The 26811-nt window shown below is 42.4% G+C and overlaps 1 protein-coding gene across 1 annotated transcript in view; it reads left to right on the top strand.

Moving 5' to 3' along the window:
- The first annotated feature begins 567 nt into the window (after positions 1 to 567).
- Positions 568 to 26811, top strand: part of doc2a (double C2-like domains, alpha) — a 51848-nt gene continuing 25604 nt past the window's right edge. Inside the window, exons 1-6 of the mRNA XM_060902646.1 lie at positions 568 to 886; positions 2032 to 2111; positions 8926 to 9000; positions 9465 to 9574; positions 17921 to 18047; positions 18187 to 18246. Of these exons, the coding sequence (XP_060758629.1) occupies positions 568 to 886; positions 2032 to 2111; positions 8926 to 9000; positions 9465 to 9574; positions 17921 to 18047; positions 18187 to 18246 (771 nt within the window). The remainder of the gene's footprint in view (positions 887 to 2031; positions 2112 to 8925; positions 9001 to 9464; positions 9575 to 17920; positions 18048 to 18186; positions 18247 to 26811) is intronic.

Below are 26811 nucleotides of genomic sequence, written 5' to 3'. Positions count from 1 at the left end.
CGGGCGAAAGGTGGGGTACACCCTGGACAAGTCACCAGGTCATCACAGGGCTGACACATAGACACAGACAACCATTCACACTCACATTCACACCTACAGTCAATTTAGAGTCACCAGTTAACCTAACCTGCATGTCTTTGGATTGTGGGGGAAACCGGAGCACCCAGAGGAAACCCACGCGGACAGGGGGAGAACATGCAAACTCCGCACAGAAAGGCCCTCGCCGGCCACGGGGCTCAAACCCGGACCTTCTTGCTGTGAGGCGACAGCGCTAACCACTACACCACCGCGCCGCCCTAGTAGTAATAATAATAATAGCAGTAGTATAGTAATAGTAGTACAGTAGTATAATATCTTAGCACAATTCAATTTGATTGCCTCATTGTGATAACTTACTATAAGAGTTTCAATGAACTCAAAATTTTAAGGCAACCAGGTTATTCACTCCTTTAAGTTAAAACAACAAATCATACAGTATTAGTCCCAAATTAATAAAAAAAAATTACAAGCAAAGTAAATCCAGCCTTATCACTGATCATTTTCTGTCTGTCTTGTCCAATCAGCTCTATGACGGTGCGTAAAGGAAAAAAACTCACCATCTCCATCCAGGAACACATGGCCATAGACGTCTGCCCGGGCCCGATCCGACCAATCAGACAGATCTCCGCCTACTTCCCCCGTCTCTCCCCGACTGGTGAACCTATCTCCTCACACCCTGCTGCCTCTCCAGTGGCCCTCAGCCCTGGGCTCGGGGCTTCTGGGGTGGGGAGCAGCACACTTCTCTCCCCGATACAAGCTGGGGCCAGGGGAGGTGGTGGAACACTGTCATTGTCCAGCAGTGTTGACACATCAGTGGACATCAACAGCTCAGACAGTGATGACTGCAGTAAGCTCTCATGCAATTAATTACAGTACTTCCAGTTCTAATTATCACATTAGGTAGGGATAAGAGAGAAAAATCCCTATCTTCTTGCAAGAGTGTTGTTTATGCTGGAAAGGGTGAAATGTTGTAATGCAGTGAGGTCAAAGATTGACCATAGTGGGATGGTTTAGCAGATAATGTTGTCTAAGTATGCTGACATGCCTAGGGCAAAACCATATTGTATCCGGCCTCACATTCTTTGCAAAAGGATTTAAAGCAAACCAATGTGGCTGAAAAATCGTTAATGTTGCAAGAACATGAGTGCATTCTGTTATGTTTCATGGGTGGTTGTGGTATATGAGTCATAATCACTGAAACCAGATGCATACATAGATGGAATGTTTTTGCATTGTACTGACTATTTCCCATACACTTGATACACACTTTACAGTATGTAATGGTGCATTTTAAATTGGCACGTTAATTGCAGAAGTACTGCATACATGCTATTTTCACTATAAGTATACAGATATGATAGTTTAGTTTAGTTTAGTTTATTTGTCACATAAAATATAAATTACACATAAAGTATAAATTACAACAAAAATAAATATATACATGTGTGTAGCAAAAAAAAAAAAAAATAGGTACAAACGTGACAGGAGAAGAAAACAGGGCGTAAGCCCCAATTGACATTCAACCCCCACAGATTACAAAAATATAAAAACTTATGACGCATTTAGGATAGTAAAAAAAAAAAAAAAGGGGAGAGAAAAAAAAATATCATACGTTACGGAGGATAGTACAAAGCGAGTTTCTCAAAGAAGTGAACAGATATTTGTCTTTAAAAATAATAGCTAAGAAACGTACTGTAAAATCCACATTGTTCCTTATTTACATGTCAGCTATTAGCACTATACTCCCATAACTATTAAACATTTAAATTGGAGTATTTTTGAAAATAGAATGGCTTTGATGGCTTTTGTATGCATAATAATAATAATAATAATAATAATAATAATAATAATAATAATAATAATGGATGACTGATGAGCATTTTTAGCCAAGAGGTGCTTAAAGCAGACTGTTGTAGCTTGACAAATTGTGCTGTGAATAGTTTAATCCATCTGTGTGTATGCTAATATGATCATTATTCCATTATCGTATAGCGGCTCTCGGGACATTAGAGTTCGAATTGCGATATGAGAGAGCAACCAGCTCCCTACACTGCACCATCCTCAGAGCCAAGGTTTGTACTTTCCCACTGTTTATGTTTTTAAAAAGATTAAGCTATAAGAGATGTCCTACTGAAGTAATAATAATCACGCAGAACTACAACCCCGATTCCAAAAAAGTTGGGACAAAGTACAAATTGTAAATAAAAACGGAATGCAATGATGTGGAAGTTTCAAAATTTCATATTTTATTCAGAATAGAACATAGATGACATATCAAATGTTTAAACTGAGAAAATGTATCATTTAAAGAGAAAAATTAGGTGATTTTAAATTTCATGACAACAACACCTCAAAAAAGTTGGGACAAGGCCATGTTTACCACTGTGAGACATCCCCTTTTCTCTTTACAACAGTCTGTAAACGTCTGGGGACTGAGGAGACAAGTTGCTCAAGTTTAGGGATAGGAATGTTAACCCATTCTTGTCTAATGTAGGATTCTAGTTGCTCAACTGTCTTAGGTCTTTTTTGTCATATCTTCCATTTTATGATGCGCCAAATGTTTTCTATGGGTGAAAGATCTGGACTGCAGGCTGGCCAGTTCAGTACCCGGACCCTTCTTCTACGCAGCCATGATGGTGTAATTGATGCAGTATGTGGTTTGGCATTATCATGTTGGAAAATGCAAGGTCTTCCCTGAAAGAGACATCGTCTGGATGGGAGCATATGTTGCTCTAGAACCTGGATATACCTTTCAGCATTGATGGTGTCTTTCCAGATGTGTCAGCTGCCCATGCCACACGCACTAATGCAACCCCATACCATCAGAGATGCAGGCTTCTGAACTGAGCGCTGATAACAACTTGGGTCGTCCTTCTCCTCTTTAGTCCGAATGACACGGCGTCCCTGATTTCCATAAAGAACTTCAAATTTTGATTCGTCTGACCACAGAACAGTTTTCCACTTTGCCACAGTCCATTTTAAATGAGCCTTGGCCCAGAGAAGACGTCTGCGCTTCTGGATCGTGTTTAGATACGGCTTCTTCTTTGAACTATAGAGTTTTAGCTGGCAACGGCGGATGGCACGGTGAATTGTGTTCACAGATAATGTTCTCTGGAAATATTCCTGAGCCCATTTTGTGATTTCCAATACAGAAGCATGCCCGTATGTGATGCAGTGCCGTCTAAGGGCCCGAAGATCACAGGCACCCAGTATGGTTTTCCGGCCTTGACCCTTACGCACAGAGATTCTTCCAGATTCTCTGAATCTTTTGATGATATTATGCACTGTAGATGATGATATGTTCAAACTCTTTGCAATTTTACACTGTCGAACTCCTTTCTGATATTGCTCCACTATTTGTCGGCGCAGAATTAGGGGGATTGGTGATCCTCTTCCCATCTTTACTTCTGAGAGCCGCTGCCACTCCAAGATGCTCTTTTTATACCCAGTCATGTTAATGACCTATTGCCAATTGACCTAATGAGTTGCAATTTGGTCCTCCAGCTGTTCCTTTTTTGTACCTTTAACTTTTACAGCCTCTTATTGCTCCTGTCCCAACTTTTTTGAGATGTGTTGCTGTCATGAAATTTCAAATGAGCCAATATTTGCCATGAAATTTCAAAATGTCTCACTTTCGACATTTGATATGTTGTCTATGTTCTATTGTGAATACAATATCAGTTTTTGAGATTTGTAAATTATTGCATTCCGTTTTTATTTACAACTTGTACTTTGTCCCAACTTTTTTGGAATCGGGGTTGTAATTAAATGCCAATATGTCAATGTGTCAGTGAGCTTGTACAATTCTTATAGCTCATCTCATCACTGGTTCACTATTTTGACAATGTGTGTCCAGTCAGCAGGAAAACACTGGGAGTGACATCATCAAAGTGAAATATCGGAAATGATTATACATACAGGACACTTTTTCCATGGAATAAAAACATGTATTCTATTCCCTTGCAGCGGGTTTATTGATAGCATGCAATATTGTTATCATATCACTTATCCTACATGTATTACGTCACACTACCCAATGGAGAATGAGTGTTGAATATGGTTTACGATATTGCATGGTTGTCAAGACAACATGACGTCAGACATCAGAACTGATGCGAATGTTCATTGAGGACATTTTCTGCTGCGCAAATGCGTTGAACATGCAAAAGTCTACCAAAACTTCATGAGATATTTTTCACGCATATTTACAAGAGAAAAACATACCAACAGACATTAAAAAAAACTGGAAAGAAAGAGTGTGTATGAACAGTGGCGAACTGTTACTATTAGAGCTGGGACTTCAGCTCAGCCAAAATGTAGCCAAACACACCAAAAAAGCAACAGGGCAAAGGATTTTGCAAGGGATTAGCGGCAGGTTGCCAGGTAGCTCCGTTGTGTGTAGGTGTTGATGTTGATTTTAAAAGTAACTAAGTAAATTACAGAGGGAAATTAATATTTAAGTATGAGTGAAAAATACTGTTACGAGCGTGCATGGAGGAAGAGTCTGGAGACAGAAATCTTAGTTTCTCGGTCGTTAGCCTGTGCTACCTGCTCTCGATAACACTGGCTTGACCACTTTATTAGCATTCACTAACACTACTGATGAGCGCTACATCGGCTGGAAGGTGACTTCACTGCTGCGCTGACGGCACCAACTCACGGTGGCCTTTGAGAAGGCCGAGGACAATAAATTTTTGGTCCCTCCCATTATAAATCAAAATCTGATTGGTTAATTCATCTGTCACTTCCTTCATAAACATACACTGCCATGGCCTTCTGTCCCGGCAATGAAGTCCTAACCAATGAGTGAGCCAGTGCTAAACTCTTCTCAGCCTAGAGACAACAAACCAAAAAATCTCATTGGATAACTTGATTTTAATGTTTTCAGGACAGTTACCCTTTCATTTGTGAAGCAAATTTGATAGAAAATGAGGCTAAATTAGAATTAGAAGAGAATAATTATCATGAAATTATGAAAGAAATTAAAGAATGAAAGAAATTAAATATAATATTTGAAATGCTGATATGTTTGGGGCTGAGAAGGTCTTGAGGGTTCCCCTCTGGTGCATGTCTAATAATAATAATAATAATAATAATAATAATAATAATAATAATAATAATAATAAGTACTTTCCCCAGGAAAAAATTAAAGCCCTAAATTCTGGCATGATAATATACAGACAATTGAGTGCCAATGATGCGAAAGCGAGCGCTGAAGGCACGAAGCGAAACTAGGGGAGTCTGGGGGCATGCCCCCCCCCGGAAAATTTTTTGAAAAAAAGATGCTCTCAGGTGCATTTTCAGGGTCTCTGAGAGGTTTTAGAGCCATGATTATAGGATCGATTTTACCAGTGTTTCAATGATTTCTGACCTAAATAGTATTAATGTATACACATTTGAAATTTCACCTTAAAGTTCAACATGCAAGTTAAACTGTTTTGTTATAGATTACTTAGGTATATGATAGATTGAAAATCTACAGGGATCCCTTAATTATCTATGATCAAGTAGTGTTGTAACAAAAATATGCATGAAAATATGAACAGTGGTTTGCTCCATCTTATGCAATCCAATGAAGAGAATCGATCATCATGACCTCCTGTTGATCACAAAGGGATCTGAACCTAAGAACTGCCACCTTAAAATAAGTTGCTGTATTACTATAACTGTAATGATTTAGAATGTTTCTGATGCAATTACCGTAATATACAGTGGGGCAAAAAAGTATTTAGTCAGCCACCAATTGTGCAAGTTCTCCCACTTAAAAAGATGAGAGAGGCCTGTAATTTTCATCATAGGTACACTTCAACTATGAGAGACAGAATGGGGGAAAGAATCCAGGAAATCACATTGTAGGATTTTTAATGAATTAACTGGTAAATTCCTCGGTAAAATAAATATTTGGTCACCTACAAACAAGCAAGATTTCTGGCTCTCACAGACCTGTAACAACTTCTTTAAGAGGCTCCCCTGTCCTCCACTCGTTACCTGTATTAATGGCACCTGTTTGAACTCGTTATCAGTATAAAAGACACCTGTCCACAACCTCAAACAGTCACACTCCAAACTCCACTATGGCCAAGACCAAAGAGCTGTCAAAGGGCACCAGAAACAAAATTGTAGACCTTCACCAGGCTGGGAAGACTGAATCTGCAATAGGTAAGCAGCTTGGTGTGAAGAAATCAACTGTGGGAGCAATTATTAGAAAATGGAAGACATACAATGCCACTGATAATCTCCCTCGATCTGGGGCTCCACGCAAGATCTCACCCCATGGGGTCAAAATGATCACAAGAACGGTGAGCAAAAATCCCAGAACCACACGGGGGGACCTCGTGAATGACCTGCAGAGAGCTGGGACCAAAGTAACAAAGGCTACCATCAGTAACACACTACACCGCCAGGGACTCAAATCCTGCAGTGCTAGACGTGTCCCCCTGCTTAAGCCAGTACATGTCCAGGCCCGTCTGAAGTTTGCTAGAGAGCATCTGGATGATCCAGAAGAGGATTGGGAGAATGTCATATGGTCAGATGAAACCAAAATAGAACTTTTTGGTAAAAACTCAACTTGTCGTGGTTGGAGGAGAAAGAATGCTGAGTTGCATCCAAAGAAAAGAACACCATACCTACTGTGAAGCATGGGGGTAGAAACATCATGTTTTGGGGCTGTTTTTCTGCAAAGGGACCAGGACAACTGATCCGTGTAAAGGAAAGAATGAATGGGGCCATGTATCGTGAGATTTTGAGTGAAAACCTCCTTCCATCAGCAAGGGCATTGAAGATGAAACGTGGCTGGGTCTTTCAGCATGACAATGATCCCAAACACACCGCCCGGGCAACGAAGGAGTGGCTTCGTAAGAAGCATTTCAAGGTCCTGGAGTGGCCTAGCCAGTCTCCAGATCTCAACCCCATAGAAAATCTTTGGAGGGATTTGAAAGTCCGTGTTGCCCAGTGACAGCCCCAAAACATCACTGCTCTAGAGGAGATCTGCATGGAGGAATGGGCCAAAATACCAGCAACAGTGTGTGAAAACCTTGTGAAGACTTACAGAAAACATTTGACCTCTGTCATTGCCAACAAAGGGTATATAGCAAAGTATTGAGATGAACTTTTGTTATTGACCAAATACTTATTTTCCACCATAATTTGCAAATAAATTCTTTAAAAATCAGACAATGTGATTTTCTGGATTTTTTTTCTCATTTTGTCTCTCATAGTTGAGGTGTACCTATGATGAAAATTACAGGCCTCTCTCATCTTTTTGAGTGGGAGAACTTGCACAATTGGTGACTGACTAAATACTTTTTTGCCCCACTGTATGTATAACTAAGATACACTGAAAAGAAAAGTGAGGCAACTGCATATTATAAAGTTTAAATTTTGGCACTTTATTAAATGGACTAGATTAAGATTAAAACATATTTAAAGGAAAAGAAAACTTAATTCATACATTTAAGTTTGCAGAAAGATTATGTATCTATAAACACATTCATGAAGAGAATTTGTTAATAAGTGTCAAATGTAGCATAATTTCGAATAATAATGATAAGCGTATTTGGCAGTGTGATGTCACTGTGAGCCTTTAACAAAAGAATAATCCGGAGCCTTCTTTCGTTAAATGGATCCCAGTGACATCACACTGCCAAAAATGCTTCTGATTATTATTTGAAATTATGCTATATTTGACACATTTGGACAACTTCACTTCGTGAGAGTGTTTATAAAGTACATAATCTTTCTGCAAACCCCAAACTAATGAATTAAGTTTTCTCCTCCTTTAAAGCAGATTAATTCTCCTTAGCTTTTGCTTGGCCCAATGTTGGGCAACCCTCTCATGATCCATTTCGCTGTCATCCATGCTGATGTGGATCAAATTGTCCAGCGAGTGCTTTTTGAGCCAGTCGCTGTGATCAAAATTGACGACGTTTTCGTTGTCGTGACAGTTGTCTGGTTTTGTGCGCCATCACTCACGTGGGTTTGTTGCCGTTTAGTCAACCAATCTTTGATCGAACCCATAATGATAATAGACTAGGTCAAACTTTTGTGATTAAAATCAATCGGCTTTGTCCGTCTGGTGGGGGTCAACATTGGCAGCCAAGGAGATCGCTTATAATGAATCGGAAAATTCCAGGATGTCTGACGTTTTCTTTCGATATTTTTATTGAACGGTTTGAACACATGATCTTGACATAGCCAACAGATTAGTTTGTTTCCATCATACCACGCGGACATATTACTTTGACAGAATCAACACAAACATTGGAAAAAAAGGCCGCTTGTTTAACACAAATATCAATCAATATGTAAATGGATCTGTTATTTGCTCTCCTATGTATCTAGTTACTTGTGGGTAGGAAATTTAACGTATCGGTATAAATCTAAGTGTTTCGGATTTTAACTAAAGCGACTAAGCGTATCGGCAGGCAGAGCAAGCGTATCGGGCACAATACGCTAAAACGCTTTGGGGAAAACAATAATAATAATAATGGCTTTTTTCGTGGTATATCAGATATATTCCATTCAGCTAGCATGATAGTGAACTCGTCTTCGATATACCATTATTATATAGACACAGTCACAAACAAAGACTATGCAAGTTAATCAAAATAATTCATCGATTTCCTCACAAGTGAAGATATTGGAAAATATGTTACTCAATGTCCCCGATGTAGTAGTTCATATGAAATATACAAGTGGTGTATTTTCCAGTAAAACGCTCGTTTCTCTCTCTCTCTCTCTCTCTCTCTCTCTCTTTTACTTACTATTGCCATCCTATCTCCCTGCATGCTGTCAAAATAATGAAAGGAGCACATTCATAATAGTTTTTAGACACTTTACCAGAACATGCCTGTGAGAAGCTATAATTCTCAGTCTCTCGTTGTCTAGGGTTTGAAGCCTATGGATTTCAACGGCTTGGCAGATCCATATGTTAAGATTCATCTCCTGCCTGGAGCAAGTAAGGTGGGCCAATTTAAAGCACAGTACTGGCACTGAATCTTCACATTCATTATTCATGTCTTATGTATATTTTCTCCACACATACCAAACAATTAAGTAGAAGCTTTGTATGCCCTTGACACAAAACTAAGATGGGAGAAATTCACAGGTATTCTTTGCAAAAGTCAATGTAATTATTATTAATATTGTGATTGGTTTTAGGCGTTTATTTTCCTCATGATTTAAATGGCTACCATTCGTCTGAATGTTTGGAGTTTTTTTTTTTTTTTATGTTGGAATTTTTGGATTGTTAACCAGAATAGAGCCACATTTAATTTTGGACATTTTGGAACTCTATTTTTCTATGTCGAAAATGTAAAATTAAGATTAATTTTGTTTTTATCCATGAGAATGCCTTTTGTGCTCGATTATATTTTTAGTCATCGTATTGGCTTTACTAAATTAGCCCCTTCACTGTCTCTCATCAGGCTAATAAGTTGAAAACCAAAACGATACGGAATTCTCTAAATCCAGTCTGGAATGAGACTCTAACATATATTGGAATCACGGAAGAAGACATGCACAGAAAGACCCTGAGGTAATGTGTGTGTGTGTGTGTGTGTGTGTGTGTGTGTGTGTGTGTGTGTGTGTGTGTGTGTGTACTTGTACTTGCCATATACAGTATTGAGGACCGGTATATGGTTTTGTTTTGTTTTTACCAACAGGGTTAGGACATTTTTGAGAAGTGAGGACATTTTGACTTTGGTCCTCTGTTCTTCAAAGGGCTGTTTGAGGGTTAAGACTAATTTTTAGGGTTCAGGTTAGAATTAGGTTTTGGTTAGGGTTAGAGTAAGGGTTGAGATTAGCAGAGATGTCCGCAAGTGCTGGCAACAGGCGGTTTTCTCTGCCTACAAAGACGGTTTGTGCCGGCTACTTGATACCAGAAAAAAAAAACAAAAAAAACTTGCCTTTCAATATTCAAGCAATTTATATCGGCTCACCTGTCCATAATTTGCTGCAAATCCAATTATTCCACCACAAAATTGTCTTCGATTCTGGAAGCGACACCATATTTGTTGATTGATTCTCGTGCTCTGATTGGCTGAGACCGCATGACCACACCGTAGCGTATATAGTTATGTTACACCAAGTAGTTATGTTACAGAACCAGGCAGCGTACTACAGAGGGTAACTGAGAAAGCCAAGCACACATCTGGAGGGAAATTTCATACATATTTTGCAAGTATTTTACAGGGAAATGGTTAGTAATTTATTAGACAAGAATGCATAAGAAGCCACCAGAAGGCATGCCAATTTCAACATTTTCTGGGTGGTGCATGCCCCTGGACCCCCTTAGCATTAGTATTAGCATTAGCCACTTACTACTTTTTTTTAGCCGGCTACTTCAGATTTTCTGGAGAACCATGGATTGGGCGTTAAGGTTAGGGTAAGAGGCTAGGGAATGCATTACATCAATGAGTGTCCCCACAAAGATAGAAGTACAAGAATGCATGTGTGTGTGTGTGTGTGTGTGTGTGTGTGTGTGTGTGTGTGTGTGTGTGTGTGTGTGTGTGTGTTTGTGTGAGGTAGATGTAGGTGTGTGTGGGTTTGTGAATTAAGCAGCCTACATAAGTCAATTCTAAAAATCCTTCAGGGAGTGTCTTTTCTGCCATGAATACATGTATGCCAGACGCCCACACAACCTTCCCTGGGTACATCTCTGTGACAGCAATATTTCAGCCTTTTCTCAGAGAATGCTGTGCACTTCTCAGTGTTTAGGGTAGGTGTCTGTGTTTGTGCATGTGTCTGCCGCTTAAATCTCAGAAGACACCGTATTTTTTTGTCATAAGTTATTTATGACGGTGCATACGTAACTCACTATATTTAATATTAATATTTCCTGTGCTTTTAAAGCATCAGGAAATAAGACAATTCTCATTCGTAATGCACGAGTTTCAACTTATATTAAGAAGGCACTGTAAAAACAGTATAACTTCTAGCTCAAATAAATACAACTTTATTGACTGTAAAAAAAACCATGGACAACGTAACGTGTCGAAAATGTGAAGCCACCAGAGGTCTCGTGCCCCTGCTGGCTGACTGCAAAATTTAGTACCGCCCATGTTTCAAAGCAATTTTTACACAGATTCTGTAATATTGGCATAATGAAGGCACTTCAATATTCTGGTTTTAGTCATTTACAATGAAAGAAATAAAGCTGGCAGGAAGCCACTTCAGTGTGTGTTTTTACATTGCAAACCAGCGTTCTGTAACCAGAGGCGTGACGGGTCACAATGGCGTGTTGGCGTCTAGGGTGACATATCTAAGCATCAGAAATACAAAAACAACAACAGATAAACTGAGTGCTGAGGTACTTTTGCTAGCCGTGCACATTTATACCACTCTCCAAACACAAGCTAAGTTACTGAGCATCATATGCAACATGTGATCACTTCCATTTTCCATCACAACCCATGTTTAAGGGACGTAATAGCCACAATATAGATAACATTTTTGTGTCCTTTAGAGCACAAACCGAGCTGGGTTTTTTGGGAAAAAAGTCTATCGCAGAAATTGTGTTCCCAAATGGAGAAGAGAGAGAGAGAGAGATTAGGAGGAAGAGAGGAGTGAAAAGACTCATGCAAGCAACATGTTTGTGGATCAGAAATATGTTGGAGGAGAAAGTGAAGAGAAATAGGAAGTGATTTAAAACAGAAAGGCATGGAAACCTTTGAAGCCATAGACTGAGATGTTTGAATTCACGCTGGTCTTGGGAAGAAGAATGTCAGTGTCAAAAACGTCACACCCCTGTCCCATTGTTCCAGCTGTGCCTTTTACGCGGACGTTGATTTCGGCTCTGTTGCTACCAATCATTCTGGGTCAGAGGCGGAACAACACAGACCCCCTGTTCCACAATCAGACGTTTTATTCAGAATACGAGGCGGAATAGAGGCATAAGATTCCTGCATGGAACAGGCTGTGTAAAAGAGGCTATAAACAAAACAACCTATATTCCATGTCACTTTTCTCATTTAAACTGTCTGTTCATGTACAGTGTCTAATTTGAACAGCCACTTTTCTCTGTGCTGATGTCTTCTTCTTTTTTTTTATTTTCACCCAGAAATTAGTTTTTAAAACATTATTCTACTATATCATAAGTGATTGACAGCCTTGGCTGGAAGAGACCAGCTGCAGCATTCACATCACACCCTGTCTGTTCATTACATACACTCACTGGCCAGTTTATTAGGAACACCCATCCAGCTGCTATTTTATGCAGTTCTCTAATCAGCCAATCACCTTGACAGCAGCACAATGCATAAAATCATGCAGATGCAAATCAAGAGCTTCAGATACAGTAATGTTCACTTCAAACATCGGAATGGGAAAAATTGTGATCTCAAAGTGTGACTTTCTTTCACTGTGGCATGGGTGTTGGTTTGAGCCAGATGGACTGCTTTGAGTATTTCAGAAACTGCAGATCTCCTCTGGGGTTTTCACACACAACAGTCTCTCAAGTTTACAGAGAATGGTGCGAAAAACAAAAAACATAGAGTGAGCGACTGTTCTGTGGGTGGAAACAAACACCTTGTAGATAAGAGAGGTCAGAGCAGGGGCGTGTTTAGCCTATTTTTGGGGGTGCTCAGCACCCCCAAAAACGAGCTCAGCACCCTCAAAAACGTAATTGGATGTAATTTTCAGAAATAAGTGCCCTTGCACACTGAGCAATGAATGTGTGCGCGGGCGTGTGTGTGTTCTTGAATTCACCTGTTACGTGATAGTTCTATGACCAGTAAAATACCTCTCCTCCTTGCGTCCCCTCTGATTGGGTTGCCTGTCCGCGCGAGTGCTTGCTACGATATGGTGTTTTTTTTAACTGGATTCCACGCCGATGAGGAACTCGAAGTAGCACCTGAGTATTACTGGCATAGCGAGATGTGAAGGTACGGACTGGAGTTACAATTGTTAAACACAACACAATAATATGCATAATGCAATATTGATGTTCCCTGGTCTATGAACAGAATGATAAAAACGACATTTATCATCCATATCGAGATACTTTTGTGCACAGCTGTACAAATGCTACGGTGCTAGACCACCGTGTGTTAGTCAGTTTTATTTAATGTAACATAGCGTTTACGTTTGCTTATCATTCTTATCATGCTTATCATGCTTATCAACAAAAAATATAAACTAATGTAAACTAATGTAAAATCATAATAATACACACTATTATTACACAATACACAATAACACATTAATTAACAATTACCACTGTTCAAAATGAATAGCTCCAACATTACAAATGCAGTAGTAGGTCTTGTTTAGTTAAAAATATAATGTAAATATTTGTGTCAGTGGTTGTAAATGTGTAGATATCATAGTTTATTGGGTCAGCTTCTGTTAAAACATTGCATAAGTCTAGTCTTGTCTAGTCTAGTCTTCTTGTCTAGTTAAGTCTAGTCTAAATGCAGAATAAACGTGGAAACACTGTCATTCAAGCCAGGTGCCTCTGTCAGCTCTGGGGGCTAAGCACCCCCAAAGATCAGATGCTAGAATCGCCCCTGGGTCAGAGGAAAACGGCCAGATTGGTTCGAGCTTCCAGGAAGGTTATAGCAACTCACAGGAACACTTTAAAGCAGAAAAGCATCTCAGCATGCAACAGCAGAAGACCACATTGGGTTCCAGTCCTGCCAGCCAAGAACAGGAATCTTACAATCAAGAACAAGTTTATTATAAGGTTAGCTTAATTGATGGCTCTAAATTGACCATAGGTGTGAATGTGAGTGTGAATGGTTGTTTGTCTCTGTGTCAGTCCTGCGATGATCTGGCGACTTGTCCAGGGTGTACCCCGCCTCTCACCCATAGTCAGCTGGGATAGGCTCCAGCTTGCCCGTGACCCTGCACAGGATATGGATATTGGATGGATGGATGGATTTTTAACAGTCACTGGTCTTCACAACAAAAACACAAGGAACAGCTGGCTTGTGGGTGGGATTATCCAGTGACTGAATTGGGGAGATAATGGGGGGGGGGGGGAATGTAAAAAGTTGACAAATATGCAGGTCTGAGCATGTAAAGGAATAGATGTGTACATGACTAGGATTGAATACCCTAAACAGAACAAATGTATGTTTAATCCCGTAAAAGGATATTACAGTTAGAATAGCAAATAAATAAAAAATACTTCATATAGAGCAAAGCAGCAGGTAATTATTTATATGTTGTTGCTTTCTAACAAAGAGTCATCCTCTATTACCAATAGCACAATTTCTCACATACACTCAAGCTTTTCTTTCCAGCTGCCACTTTGTGCTGCTGGCAAAAATATTCCTTTTTTCATTTAAGGAATGAGTATGTATCATACAATGATGCATACGCCTCCCTCGCCACTCATCATAGGCTCTCCTCGGCTGAAGAGAAAGCGCAGACTTATCATTGGTTTATATGCCGTCTGGCAAAGTGCACTCTGAGTAACATTAGTGCTGCATTTACAATAACAATAAAACAGAAACGATCCAAAAAATAGTTTCTGAACCCTCTTGTTCTTTTGTTTTTTTGTTTTGGCCTGACTGTGGAGTTTCATATGCATCTCACAAATCTACTGCTATAATTTTAGCTGATGCATGGTTAGTAGCCCGCCATTTTCGCCCACCCTTTTAGACAGCCCTGCCTCTCACAGATATAGCACATAACCCAGGAGGATAAGCTACTTAATGGAATTAATTTACGAGTTAATAAACAAGATTTCTCAGGGTTATGAATCTTTCTTGCACTAATATACAGAACTGGTACTATTCTTATACTAACTGGGTGTGTGTGTGTGTTTGGTTTCTAGTTATAGATCCATCCATCTATCCATTATCTGTAGCCGCTTATCCTGTTCCACAGGGTCGCAGGCAAGCTGGAGCCTTAGTTATAGATCCATTATAATTAAATTATTGTATTGTCATGGATGTTTTGGGGCATTCTGAAATGCTTTTCTGTCCACCATGGTTGTAAAGAGTTGTTATTTGAATTCCTGTAGATTTCCCGTCTGTGTTAACCAGTCTGGCCAGTCTCCTCTGACGCAAAATTGCTGCTCAGTGGATGTTTTTTGTTTTTCACACCATTAGGGATAAACTGTGCATATTTTTATGCTTCCTTGAAGGACAAACCAAAGAGAATTACAACCCCGATTCCAAAAAAGTTGGGACAAAGTACAAATTGTAAATAAAAACGGAATGTAATAATTTACAAATCTCAAAAACTGATATTGTATTCACAATAGAACATAGACAACATATCAAATGTTGAACGTGAGACATTTTGAAATTTCATGCCAAATATTGTCTCATTTGAAATCTCATGACAGCAACACATCTCAAAAAAGTTGGGAAGGGGCAATAAGAGACTGGAAAAGTTAAAGGTACAAAAAAGGAACAGCTGGAGGACCAAATTGCAACTCATTAGGTCAATTGGCAATAGGTCATTAACATGACTGGGTATAAAAAGAGCATCTTGGAGTGGCAGCGGCTCTCAGAAGTAAAGATGGGAAGAGGATCACCAATCCCCCTAATTCTGCGCCGACAAATAGTGGAGCAATATCAGAAAGGAGTTCGACAGTGTAAAATTGCAAAGAGTTTGAACATATCATCATCTACAGTGCATAATATCATCAAAAGATTCAGAGAATCTGGAAGAATCTCTGTGCGTAAGGGTCAAGGCCGGAAAACCATACTGGGTGCCCGTGATCTTCGGGCCCTTAGACGGCACTGCATCACATACAGGCATGCTTCTGTATTGGAAATCACAAAATGGGCTCAGGAATATTTCCAGAGAACATTATCTGTGAACACAATTCACCGTGCCATCCACTGTTGCCAGCTAAAACTCTATAGTTCAAAGAAGAAGCCGTATCTAAACATGATCCAGAAGCGCAGACGTCTTCTCTGGGCCAAGGCTCACTTAAAATGGACTGTTGCAATGTGGAACACTGTTCTGTGGTCAGATGAATCAAAATTTGAAGTTCTTTATGGAAATCAGGGATGCCGTGTCATTCGGACTAAAGAGGAGAAGGACGACCCAAGTTGTTATCAGCGCTCAGTTCAGAAGCCTGCATCTCTGATGGTATGGGGTTGCATTAGTGCACGTGGCATGGGCAGCTTACACATCTTGAAAGACACCATCAATGCTGAAAGGTATATCCAGGTTCTAGAGCAACATATGCTCCCATCCAGACGACGTCTCTTTCAGGGAAGACCTTGCATTTTCCAACATGACAATGCCAAACCACATACTGCATCAATTACAGCATCATGGCTGCGTAGAAGAAGGGTCCGGGTACTGAACTGGCCAGCCTGCAGTCCAGATCTTTCACCCATAGAAAACATTTGGTGCATCATAAAATGGAAGATACAACAAAAAAGACCTAAGACAGTTGAGCAACTAGAATCCTACATTAGACAAGAATGGGTTAACATTCCTATCCCTAAACTTGAGCAACTTGTCTCCTCAGTCCCCAGACGTTTACAGACTGCTGTAAAGAGAAAAGGGGATGTCTCACAGTGGTAAACATGGCCTTGTCCCAACTTTTTTGAGATGTGTTGTTGTCATGAAATTTAAAATCACCTAATTTTTCTCTTTAAATGATACATTTTCTCAGTTTAAACATTTGATATGTCATCTATGTTCTATTCTGAATAAAATATGGAATTTTGAAACTTCCACATCATTGCATTCCGTTTTTATTTACAATTTGTACTTTGTCCCAACTATTTTGGAATCGGGGTTGTATCTTTCCAGATGCAAATATTACAAAAGAAGTTAAAAACAAACAAACAAACAAAATCCCATCATATCACCATTAGAAACTACCAGACTCCTGTAAGATCCCATGAAACAAAGACATTTAGAACCAATCACAGGTTGCCTGTTAAATCATTAGGGTCCATTAAATTACATTGCACTGCACTGCGAGTTGGCCTAGTGGTTAGCGTGTCTGCCTCTTGACCAGGAGATTGTGAATTCTACTCGCGGTTGAGTCATACCAAAGACCATCATAAAATTAGTACCTTCTGGCAAGGCATGCTGCAATAGAGATGTGAGAGAGTAGTCAATCTCTCACGGTTACCAGAGGACTAGCTCCCAGCTGTATAGGTGAGAGGCTGAGGGCTATGGAAATGGAAATTGGTGTTGCTCAATGGCCTGGTTAGTACTGGGAGAGGAGACTGCCTGGGAAGACCACGGCACGGGAAGGACTTTAGACATTACATTGCAAGATCAATTAAAAGAACAACAGAAAATAATTTTTTCAGGGTGAAGGCCAGAAGTTTTGCTCATGCTGCACGTCACTGAATGTGAAAGACTCAGCAGGATGGTATATAACCTATAACCTCTCCCAGAAGTAACCTGATAACTGAAAACCTGTTATTTAAAATCACAATATACTTTACTTTCCAATAAGACCTGGACGTGCTCTGTGCAAATTACCCATATACCCAAATCTTATGTCTGTGAATGTGTTTTATCTTTTCCTTTTCTCTGGTTTCTTTTCTAAAAAAAAAAAGTGGCACAAAAGCACACAAAAAAAGCACAAAGGAGTCGTTTAGCTGTTTATCTTTGAGACTAAAGAGCTGTGCCTGAGTCTAAGCTCCACTCATGCGCACAGTCCTTTGAACGTGAGGTGCGAGTGCAGGAGTGTAGGATTTGAAAAGAAAAAAAAAAGAAAAAGCTATCAACACTGTGAATAGCATTTTAATCCCAGTCGTATATATAAATTTCTGTCAGAAGCAATTCCATCAGACCTTACTTTCAGCTCTCACTGTTCTGCTAATCTCAAACTTCTCTAAAATTTGGTAATGTCTTTTTACGTAAAAATAAGCTCTGCCCACCTCTTTTAGACTCATACAAACACTTTCTCTCTTCTGCCTCACTTTATCTCTCCCGTAATCTTGTTCAGGTTATCAGTGTGTGATGAGGACAAGCTGACTCATAATGAATTTATTGGTGAGTCGCGGGTGGCTTTAAGGCGTGTGAAACCAGACCAGACAAAACGCTTCTACACCTGCCTAGAGCATCCACCCCCTGTAAGCACGCGCGCACACACACACACACACACACACACACAGAGGGAGGTACTTTGAAACTACTCCTGGAAAATTTGTGATAAACATTTCAAGGAGTGTTTCTAACCTCCTGTTCTAACTCTTTCTATCTTTCTTTCAGCTTCCCTCCCCAACGGCAATGGGAGCGGCACTGAGAGGGATCTCCTGTTATCTCAGAGAGGTACTCAACCTCTACCTTCTCTCTTCCTTTTTTCTATTTCCCTATATTCTCTCTCTCTCTCTCTCTCTCTCTCTCTCTCACACACACACACACACACACACCCTCTTATGTGAACATTACATCCATCTGTTTCCAGCACTGACATTTCAGAGCGTGAATACATATCAGGCTTAAATAAACCAATTATTGCCTGCATATTTAATGCATTCATCATCGCTCTTCAGTGTTTTCACATTGGGATCAAAGCGAATTAGCACTTTGAATAAGAACGTTGTGTACACTGTAATATGTGGGAAGAAGAATAAAATCCATTTCTCATCATCTTATTTCCTAAAGTGCTTTGGAAGTCAAATGTGTCACTAAAAGAAATCGCAATTTCTAGACAACTCAATGAACTGGGTGATTAAAAACCTTAATACACATAATACTGTTGAGAGAAATATTAGGAGTGAGAATCTCCCTGTTTCAGGCGAAACAATACACATCTCAGTATGTACACTACCTAAGGTATTAGGCAGAGACCCGTCCACCCGTAAATTTGACGGGCAATTGCCGATTTCAACGGGCAAGTATACACACAGACGGATACTGAAACGGACGATAATGCCGAAAATTTTCGCACATGAATACTCCCACATGTCATCCGATAAATCCAGTTATGTTCCGCCCACACACGGACTGGCCATCGGGAGTAGCGGGAGTTTTCCCGGTGGGTGGGCCGGCGGAGAAAAAAAAAAAAAAACAGTTGCGCGCTGGCCTTTAATATGATAAGCAATGTTAACAGTTTCTTTAACAAACTGTTAACATTGCTTATTACAGTTGCGCGCTGGCCTTTAATATGATAAGCAATGTTAACAGTTTGTTAAAGAAACTGTTAACATTGCTTATCATATTAAAGGCCAGCGCGCAACTGTTTATTTTTTTTTCTCCGCCGGCCCACACTGAACCACCGGCCCACTGGGAAAACTCCCGCTACTCCCGATGGCCAGTCCGTGTGTGGTTCCGCCATCATTTACAAATCGTAAGAAACACAGTTTAATACGAAAAATACTGAAAACTTGAAATGAAAAATCAGAATATTTCATCGTTTCCGCCATTTTGGCCCGCACTGAATCTTGTAACATGCGGACTGAATAAATCGCGAATTCTGATTGGTCGAAAATTGCCAAACACCCTGCGTTGTAGTTTCCTCTTTCTTGGCGGGAGAACCGCATTTTTTTTGCTGACTCACTCTTCTGGATCAAGATGAATCCCAACAAACGCCCCAAATTGAATGTGACAAAAACTGATTCGTTTTTCCACAAAAAGACAGAAAAGGTATGTGTGATACATTGATTAACAAGGGGGTTTCATTGGGGTATGGTAAAATAGAATACTGTTGGGTTTTTTTTTTTTATTAAATACTGTAACTAGATCAAAAGATTATATACAATTCATTGTTGTTTATTTTCTTTTCACTTTTGTTACCAAATCAAACACCATACATACATCTGATACATTCAGGAGTGAAACTGAAAAAAATACAAAGTAAAAATATGCAATATTTCTGATCAAAAATTACACGCCATTTCACCCTGAAAATGTCCTAGAATGCAGGAAATGAAGTCTAAATTTCAAAAATTTTCTGGGGGGGCATGCCCCCAGACCCCCCTAGAGGGACTTCGCGCCTGCGGCGCTCGTCTTCGCACCTGCGGCGCTTATCAGGATTATATAAAATATTATTTTTGACTGGTAAATTTCTTTTTCTGCCTAATACCCTAACACTACCGTTCAAAAGTTTGGGGTCACCCAGACAATTTTGTGTTTTCCATGAAAAGTCACACTTTTATTTACCACCATAAGTTGTAAAATGAATAGAAAATATAGTCAAGACATTTTTCTGGCCATTTTGAGCATTTACCGTAATCGACTCCACAAATGTGATGCTCCAGAAACTCAATCTGCTCAAAGGAAGGTCAGTTTTATAGCTTCTCTAAAGAGCTAAACTGTTTTCAGCTGGGCGGCACGGTGGTGTAGTGGTTAGCGCTGTCGCCTCACAGCAAGAAGGTCCTGGGTTCGAGCCCCGGGGCCGGCGAGGGCCTTTCTGTGTGGAGTTTGCATGTTCTCCCCGTGTCCGCGTGGGTTTCCTCCGGGTGCTCCGGTTTCCCCCACAGTCCAAAGACATGCAGGTTAGGTTAACTGGTGACTCTAAATTGACCGTAGGTGTGAATGTGAGTGTGAATGGTTGTCTGTGTCTATGTGTCAGCCCTGTGATGACCTGGCGACTTGTCCAGGGTGTACCCCGCCTTTCGCCCGTAGTCAGCTGGGATAGGCTCCAGCTTGCCTGCGACCCTGTAGAAGGATAAAGCGGCTAGAGATAATGTGATGTGATGTGATGTGTTTTCAGCTGTGCTAACATGATTGTACAAGGGTTTTCTAATCATCCATTAGCCTTCTGAGGCAATGAGCAAACACATTGTACCATTAGAACACTGGAGTGAGAGTTGCTGGAAATGGGCCTCTATACACCTATGTAGATATTGCACCAAAAACCAGACATTTTGTAGAATTTAGCTAGAATAGTCATTTACCACATTAGCAATGTATAGAGTGTATTTCTGATTAGTTTAAAGTGATCTTCATTGAAAAGAACAGTGCTTTTCTTTCAAAAATAAGAAAATTTCAAAGTGACCCCAAACTCTTGAACAGTAGTGTAGTACATGATCCGATACACACACCATACTGTAAAACTAGTAAAGCTCCAATATACTTTAATTTACTACTGATCCAATTTCGAACCAATAAGATTCAATCCAATGGTGGGTTTTCCAAAAGCCTCTGAATGCTAAGAGCATCTTAACTAGAAGAGAGAGTGTTCATTGTGCTGCTTGCTCTACCATTTAACAATGATCTTTGTGCTACGATGCTTTTGGGAAACTCGGCACAGCTCAGTTAACTGACATGGAAGAGTCTTCAGGACAGAGGACTTTGCTCTTTCCAGTTTCTCAGTTACATGACGAATGTGTTTTTGGTTTTATTAACGGGGAAGCCATGGCTTAATGGTTAGAGAAGCAGCTTTGGCACCAAAAGGTTGCTGGCTTGATTGCCTGAACCAGCAGGAATGGCTGAAGTGTCCTTGAGCAAGGACAACCCCAGGCTGCTCTGGGTAGAGTGCCTTGAAAAAGTATTCATACCCCGTGAACTTTTTCACATTTTTCCACCTTTCAACCACGAACTTAAAAGTTTTTATTTAGATTTTATGTGATAGACCAACACAGAGTAGCACATAATTGTGAAGTGAAACAAAAATGATAAATGGTCTTCAAAATTTTAAACAAATAAAAATCTGAAAAATGTCGTGTGCATTAGTATTCAGCCCCCCTGCGTCAATACTTTGTAGAGCCACCTTTTGCTGCAATTACAGCTGCAAGTCTTTCTGTGGTATGTCTCTACCAGCTTTGCACATCTACACACTGAAATTTTTGCCCATTCTTCTTTGCAAAATAACTCAAGCTCAGCCAGATTGGATGGAGATCGTCTGTGAACAGCAATTTTCAAGTCTTGCCACAGATGCTCAATGGGATTTAGGTCTGGACTTTGACCGGGCCATTCTAACACATGAATATTCTTTGATCTAAACCATTCCATTGTAGCTCTGGCTGTATGTTTAGGGTCATTGTCTTGCTGGAAGGTGAATCTTCTTCCCAATCTCAAGTCTTTTGCAGCCTCCAACAGGTTTTCTTTCCGGATTGCCCTGTATTTAGCTCCATCCATCTTCCCATCAACTCTGACCAGCTTCCCTGTCCCTGCTGAAGAAAAGCATCCCCATAGCATGATGCTGCCACCACCATGTTTCACAGTGGGGATGGTGTGTGCAGGGTGATGAGCAGTGTTAGTTTTCCGCCACACATAGCGCTTTACATTTAGGCCAAAAAGTTCAACTTTGGTCTCATCTGACCAAAGCACCTTCTTCCACATGTTTGCTGTGTCCCCTACATGGCTTCTGGCAAACTGCAAACAGGACTTCTTATGCCTGTCTTTCAACAATGGCTTTCTTCTTGCCACTCTTCCAAAAAGGCCAGATTTGTGGAGTGTACGACTTATAGTTGTCCTGTGCACAGATTCTCCCACCTGAGCTGTGGATTTCTGCAGCTCCTCCAGAGTGATCATGGGCCTCTTGGCTGCTTCTCTGACCAGTGCTCTCCTTGCTCACTCTGTCAGTTTAGGTGGACGGCCATGTCTTGGTAGGTTTGCAGTTGTGCCATACTTTTTCCATTTTTGAATGATGGATTGAACAGTGCTTCTTGAGATGTTCAGAGTTTGGGATATTTTTTTATAACCTAACCCTGCTTTAAACTTCTCCAGAACTTTATCCCTGATCTGTCTGGTGAGTTCTTTGGTCTTCATGATGCTGCTTGTTCTTCAGTGTTCTCTAACAAACCACTGAGGTCTTCACAGAACAAGTGTTTTTATGCTGAGAGTAAATTACACACAGTACGACTCTATTAACTAATATAGGAATGAGAGCGGGTGGGTGGAGCACAGAAGTACGGCAGGCCAGAACTGAGTTCCAGAAACTCTTTATTTGCACTTTTCAGTGACTACTTTTCACTCTCCCAGCCACACACGCACGCATGCACACAAGTCGTCTGGTTGGGGAGAGAGCTCCCTTCCTCTGCTCTCTCTCTCTCCTTTTATAGGGCGCGGTCACTGGGGAAGACACACAAACACAGGCTAACTAACATCAGGTGTAGTGATTCTGCCACTTACCTTCCCTGACTCTGCCCTCCGTTCACAGACCGACGCTTGACCACGCCCCCGCTGCCACATACCCCCACCGCCCGAATCAGGCCGGGGGTCCGGCCTGCAGCCGACTCCCTCCCCCCCATGACGGGAGAGGAAATCCGCCATGACCATCTGCACCCCCGGCCTTTGGATCACCTTGAACTTAAATGGCCGGAGTGCCAGATACCAACAAGTGATCTGCGTGTTGACATCCTTCATGCGGTGGAGCCACTGGAGGGGCGCGTGGTCCGAGCAGAGGGTGAAAGGGCGTCCCAGTAGGTAGTAGCGGAGGCCGAGGACCGCCCACTTGATGGCAAGGCACTCCTCTATAGTGCTGTAGCAACCCTCACGCACCGACAGCTTCCTGCTGATGTACAGCACTGGGCGATCCTCCCCCTCCACCTCCTGGGACAGAACAGCCCCCTGTCCGATGCGTCCGTTTGCAAAACAAAGGGGAGAGTGAAGTCAGGGGAGTGTAACAGTGGCCCCCCACACAGTGCAGCCTTTACCTCAGAGAAAGCCCGCTGGCATTGCTCCATCCACTGGACCGGATCTGGTGCCCCCTTTTTAGTGAGATCAGTCAGCAGGCTGGTGACGTCTGAATAATTATGTATAAACCTACGATAGTAGCCAGCCCCAGGAACTGTCTCAGCCCCTTGTTGGTCTTGGGCCTTGGGCAGGCCGCAATCGCTGCTGTCTTATTAATTTGGGGACGCACCTGCCCATTGCCCAAGTGGAAGCCCAGATACCATACTTCCACCCGCCCAATCGCACATTTCTTTAGGTTGGCTGTGAGACCCGCTTGCCTCAGCGACCTAGTGATGGCCCTCAGGTGTTGTAAATGCCGCGGCCAGTCATTACTATAGATTATAATATCGTCCAGGTATGCAGCTGCATAGGTGGTGTGGGGACGGAGGACCCTATCCATAAGCCACTGGAACATAGTGGGCGCCCCAAACAGCCCAAAAGGAAGTGTGACAAATTAGTGTAAGCCAAATGGTGTGGAAAAGGCCATTTTCTCTCAGGATAATGGAGTCAAGGGGATCTGCCAATATCCCTTTGTCAAATCCAGTGTCGAATAAAAACGAGCCGTGCCTAGTCGATCAAGCAACTCGTCAATATGAGGCATTGGGTACGCATTGAATTTAGACACCGCGTTGACTTTTCTATAGTCCACACAGAACCGGCCCGACCCGCCGGCCTTGGGAACCAAGACCATCGGGCTGCTCCAGTCACTGTGGGACTCCTCGACGATGCCCATGTCGAGCATGGCCTCAAGTTCTTCCCGAACCACCTTTTTCTTGTGTTCGGGCAGCCTGTAAGGGCAGCTGTGCACTACCACTTCCCTGGGGGCGTCTCACTGTGGTGTTCTATGAGGCGGGTGCGGCCGGGCAGGGGAGAGAACATGTCTGAAATTTCGGCTTGCAATTGGGCAACCTCCGTGAGTTGGGTCGAGGAGAGGTGGTCTCCACAGGAGACTGGAGTGGTAAGCGATGCCAATGTTCCCCTTTGAACCTCCGGCCCCAGCTCCGCCTTCTCTGGAACCAACGACACCAACGCCACGGGGACCTCCTCGTTCCAAAGTTTTAACAGATTGAGGTGGTAAATCTGTAACGCCCCGCCCCTGTTCGTTCGGCTCACCTCATAGTCAACGTCCCCAACTCGCCGTGTGACCTCAAAGGGTCCTTGCCACTTGGCGATCAATTTGGAGCTCGACATGGGCAACAGCACGAGCACTTTATCTCCCGGTGCGAACTCCCTAAGGCGTGTGCCCCTGTTGTACAGGCGGATTTGCCGTTCTTGGGCCTGCCGCAAATTCTCCTGGGTTAGGTGTGTGTGTGGAGTTTTGCACGCAGGTCGATAACATATTGAATTTCATTTTTACTTGTTGAAGGTCCTTCCTCCCAATTTTCCTGCAGCACATCTAGGATGCCACACGGCTTACGCCCATATAATAATTCGAATGGGGAGAACCCCGTGGAGGCTTGTGGGACCTCTCACACTGCGAATAGCAGGGGCTCAAGCCATTTATCCCAGTTACGTGCATCCTCGCTTACACATTTTTTAATTATGGTTTTGAGGGTGCGATTAAACCATTCGACTAAGCCGTCCGTTTGTGGGTGATAAACGCTGGTGCGGATCGGCTTAATTCCCAGTAACCCATACAGTTCGCGCAGTGTGCGTGACATAAACGTAGTACCTTGATCAGTCAGAATCTCTTTGGGGATTCCAACTCAGGAGATGACGTGGAAGGGTGCTGCTGCAATACTACATGCTGAGATATTGCGAAGCGGCACTGCTTCCGGATATCGTGTTGCATAGTCCACCAGAACTAAAATAAAGCAATATCCTCATGTTGACTGCTCTAATGGCCCAACGAGATCCATCCTAATTCTTTCGAATGGGGTCTTGATTAATGGCAGAGGGCACAAAGGGGCTTTTGGAATGGCTGCTGGATTTACTAACTGGCATTCACGGCACGCCGTACACCACCTACAGACATCACCACAAATCCCTGGCCAAAAGAACCGGGCCATTATTCGGACTAGTGTCTTATCCTGCCCCAAGTATCCAGCCATGGGATTAAAGTGAGCCACCTGGAATACCAATTCCCGGCGGCTCTTTGGGATCAAAAGCTGTGTTATCAGCTCCTTAGTCTGAGTGTCCTGCGTCACTCGGTATAATCTATCCTTCATAATGGAAAAATAGGGGAAGGATGGGGTGGCATTTGGCTGGAGCGCTTGATCATTGATTACTCTCACTTGGTCAAACGCATGCTGCAGAGTCTCGTCTCGCGACTGCTCTAACGGGAAATCCACAAGGGATTCCCCGAGAGAGGGAGGAGGAGCCTGCTGCTCCTCACTCTGACATGGTGATGATGTAGACAGCTCTGTGACAGCTGCTCCCGCCAATGCCACACCGGGACCTCCCCCTGCTGAACTATGGCAGGCCCCACTCTTCACTAAATGAGTCATTAATTCCCGAAATCCCAGCCAATCAGTCCGCAAAATTATCGAGTGGGTAAGGAGAGGATTAACCGCCGCCTTTACACTAAATTTCTCCCCTCGGAATAGAATGTGGACCGACACTTAAGGGTAATTGTGAACATCCCCGTGCACACACAACACCTTCACCAATAGTAATCTCCCCAATGCCTCATCTTGCACCAGGCTTTGGTGGATTGAGGTCTGATTATAGCTGGAGTCCACCAAAGCCTGATACGTATCCCCTTGGATACTCACCGGTATGCGATACGCTCCGGCCCAATCGAGGGCAGTCCCTGGTGCGTCGGGGCTCCGGACCACCGCGCCCACCTCCATTGCCAAGCACTGACGCTGGAGGTGCCCCGGCTCCCCGCAGCGCCAGCAAACCAGCCTGGGCTCTCTCTCTGCACCGGCGTTCTGGAGCTCACTCACCTGAGGGGGGGAGAGACAGACACAGAAGTGGGAAACGGGAGGGCACCGCGAGTGCGGCGAGCCGGTTGGGGTGGAGCCCGCCCCCGCCTCCATGGTGGGGGAATGGGGCAAGGATGAGGAACAGAAGGGGAGGGGGAGAGAGAGAGGAGAGGGAATAAGAGGAGACATGCTGTCCTGCCATCAGAACAGCCACCAAATGGTCCTCCGCCAGCTCAATGGCCTGATCCAGCAACGCTGGGCGATGGCACTGAACCCACTCCGCGGTTCCTTCAGGAAGTTGGGTGATGAACTGTTCCAGTACCACCAGATCAATGATTCCCTCGGCATCGCGGTTGTCAGCCCTCAGCCACTGCCGGCAGGCATCCCGGAGTTGCTGACCAAACGC

The sequence above is a fragment of the Neoarius graeffei genome, chromosome 20 (assembly GCF_027579695.1).
Source record: "Neoarius graeffei isolate fNeoGra1 chromosome 20, fNeoGra1.pri, whole genome shotgun sequence".
Lineage (NCBI taxonomy): Eukaryota > Metazoa > Chordata > Actinopteri > Siluriformes > Ariidae > Neoarius > Neoarius graeffei.
Note: the sequence above shows the minus strand (reverse complement) of the source record. Positions and strands in the feature narration are given on the sequence as shown.